We start from the raw sequence: 2,517 nt of genomic DNA on the forward strand, positions 1-2,517 counted from the left end.
TCAGTGCGACGCAGATAGGGGCTCAGCAGCACCCTGTGCCCCCCCAGCATCACCCTCCACACCTCCCGCATGCTCCAGACCTGCCCCATCCCGTCACTGCTGCCACCTTCGAGGGAAACCACTATCCACACCAGATGGTACTGAGTTAACATTTACACCCTAGCGCTGCCACGGTACGGCTTTGCTTCTGCTTCAGCTCCCTGAACAGAACCAGGGCCCCCTCCCCAAGAGCATACCACGGCAAGGTAGATCCTATGGGATCTCCTCCCAGGTGGGCGGGAAACCTCCAGCTACTAAAGAAAGGGCTACAGGACCACTCTTGTACTGTACTCCCACATCCAGCCTCAAGCTAAGCAGCTCCCTCCTCCCTCCCAGACCCCTGTCCCCCTGCACAGCAGCCACTGGGAGCTCGCTGGGGAGCACCACAGCCCTTTATGCAGGACTCACACACCTCAGCCAGTCCCTTCTCTGCCCCAGAGCACAAGGGGCACAACCCACCTCTGGAACCACTAACACCCCTGCTCCCACAGCTCCCGGGGCTGGAGGGGATCCCCAGCACTGCAGGCCAGCCCTGGGAAACACTGCAAGGGAGCCAGCCCAGAGCGGGTGCCAGAGCAGGGGAACCACTAGATGTCCCCAGGGGAGGTGCCATGCCCTGCTGCAGGGAAGCTCAGTGCCCTGCCAGGTTTGGGGAGCTGAAGTTAATCCACATGTGCCAGGATGGAGCTGGCCACCCTGGCAGCCTGCCCCTGCTGATGCCATGCCTTGTGCTGCGCAGAGCCTTGTGTAGATGTTTCTGTTCTTGCAATAAAGGTATTAAACAAAGAGGAGGTCTCCAGCCTTTTGACTGTTGTGCAAGGTGGGCTGTGTCCACCACTGGGAATACAACAGAACAAGGCTCTTGGGAAGGATGAGTTTTGCACATCCGGCTCTTTATTAGATTTTTATTAACAGAGAAAAACTATGGAAGGTTTCGTAGAAATGGGGAGCTAAGGGTTGAGCAGGGAGACCTCCAAAGCACAGCACGTGTTCACTCCAGCTCCCTAAGGATCCTGAGACCAGCAGGATGCCTTCACACCCAGGAGGGTGGGCAGAGAACAGCTTGTTGTGGATCATCACTGTGGTGCTGCCAGGGCAGAGGATCCCTCCTCCGGGTGAGGGCAGGGTTGTGCGTATGGGACACCCCTCACAAGAGGCAGGATGTGTGCTGGGGCAGGAGAGCAGGATCCCACCCAGCCCAAGCGGACAGACCTCTGTTTGAGGGGTCTCTCTGTAGGGGCACAGCCTTCATTCAAGGCTGGTATGGGGCTTCATTGGAAAAGCTCCCCACTCCTTTCCCTGGGCTGGGTCTTTCTCTCTCAGAAGCCCCTCCAGGGGTAAAGGCACGTCAGGCTGTTCTCTGGGCAGCACATTTCTTTTTGGCAAGTGCTGGGACTTGCACCTTAACCCAGGCAGAGAGGATCCAGCCCCCAGCCAAGGGCTGCAGCACAAGATACCACAGCAAGCACAGTGCTCCTCCACCCACAAGTGGGACACACTTGCCTGGAGCCTGCAGATGAAAGGGACATCGGGATGTGCGTCCCAATGGGATGTGTGTCACCAGCACGCCGGTGACAGTCCTGACTGCCATTCCCATCGGCAGCACATGCTTCAGCACCACAGGTCCCACCAGCTCTCTGCACTTCAGATGGTGATGGAGTTAGTGCTGGAGAACTGAGATACGTAGGAAGCCAGGATGGGGTTGGTGGGAAGGACTTTGATGGGCAAATCCCAGCTGAAAGTGTCCACTTCCATCTGCTCCACCCCAGTCCAGATGATGGCCTCCGACTGGCTCCCACGAACCAAGCAGTTCCCTGCTGACTCGCCGGAGGTCACAAACTCAAAGTGCAGCCTCCACTTCAGGGATACTGTGGGCAAGATGGGGGGTCAGCAGCCAACAGCACAAGGGACAGGGACAGCAGCTGCCTCAATGCTGTGTCCTTGGGGATGTCACTGGACAGCAGCTGTCCAATGCTGTGTGCAAGGGGACACGCAAATAAACCTGCTCCCTCCCACAGGACACAGTCCTCCCATGGGGACAAGCAAGGGGGAGTCCCTTCCCTGGTGCCACTAACCGATGTTGGTGGTGAATCCCGGGGTAGAGCTGAGAGGGATGGGCAGGCTGAAGCTGCTCTGGGCTGTGTGCAGACAGGCCTCCTGATGGCGGGCGTGCGTGCTGAAGGACACAGGCTGCCCGCGCCGGCGCTGGAACTCCTCCTGGATGCTCTCCTCTGTCTGCAGGCTCACTGAGAACTGCAGGGCAGCCATAGAACGGTTTGGGTTGGAAAGGACCCTAAGCTCATCATCCCATTCCAACCACCTGACATGGGAAGGGACACCTCACACTAGGCCATGCTACCCAAGGCTCAGTCGAACCTGGCCTTGAACACTGCCAGGGATGGAGCATTTACTTCTTTGGGCAGCCCATTCCAGCACCTCACCACCCTCACAGTAAAGAACTTCTTCCTTATATCTAAT

The 2,517-nt window shown here is 57.8% G+C and overlaps 2 protein-coding genes across 2 annotated transcripts in view; one reads left to right on the forward strand and one right to left on the reverse strand.

Moving 5' to 3' along the window:
- MSMP (microseminoprotein, prostate associated) overlaps window positions 1-144 on the forward strand; it is a 1,576-nt gene extending 1,432 nt beyond the window's left edge. Inside the window, exon 4 of the mRNA XM_010015579.1 lies at window positions 48-144. Coding sequence (XP_010013881.1) covers window positions 48-144 — 97 coding nt within the window. The remainder of the gene's footprint in view (window positions 1-47) is intronic.
- A 1,539-nt stretch (window positions 145-1,683) lies between these two features.
- The window catches only part of RGP1 (RGP1 retrograde golgi transport homolog (S. cerevisiae)), a 10,313-nt gene continuing 9,479 nt past the window's right edge, over window positions 1,684-2,517 (reverse strand). Inside the window, exons 7-8 of the mRNA XM_010015578.1 lie at window positions 2,115-2,292; window positions 1,684-1,907 (exon numbers count right to left, since the gene is read on the reverse strand). Of these exons, the coding sequence (XP_010013880.1) occupies window positions 1,684-1,907; window positions 2,115-2,292 (402 nt within the window). The remainder of the gene's footprint in view (window positions 1,908-2,114; window positions 2,293-2,517) is intronic.

Source organism: Nestor notabilis, unplaced genomic scaffold (genome assembly GCF_000696875.1).
Source record: "Nestor notabilis isolate BGI_N333 unplaced genomic scaffold, ASM69687v1 scaffold16925, whole genome shotgun sequence".
Taxonomy (NCBI): Eukaryota; Metazoa; Chordata; class Aves; order Psittaciformes; family Psittacidae; genus Nestor; species Nestor notabilis.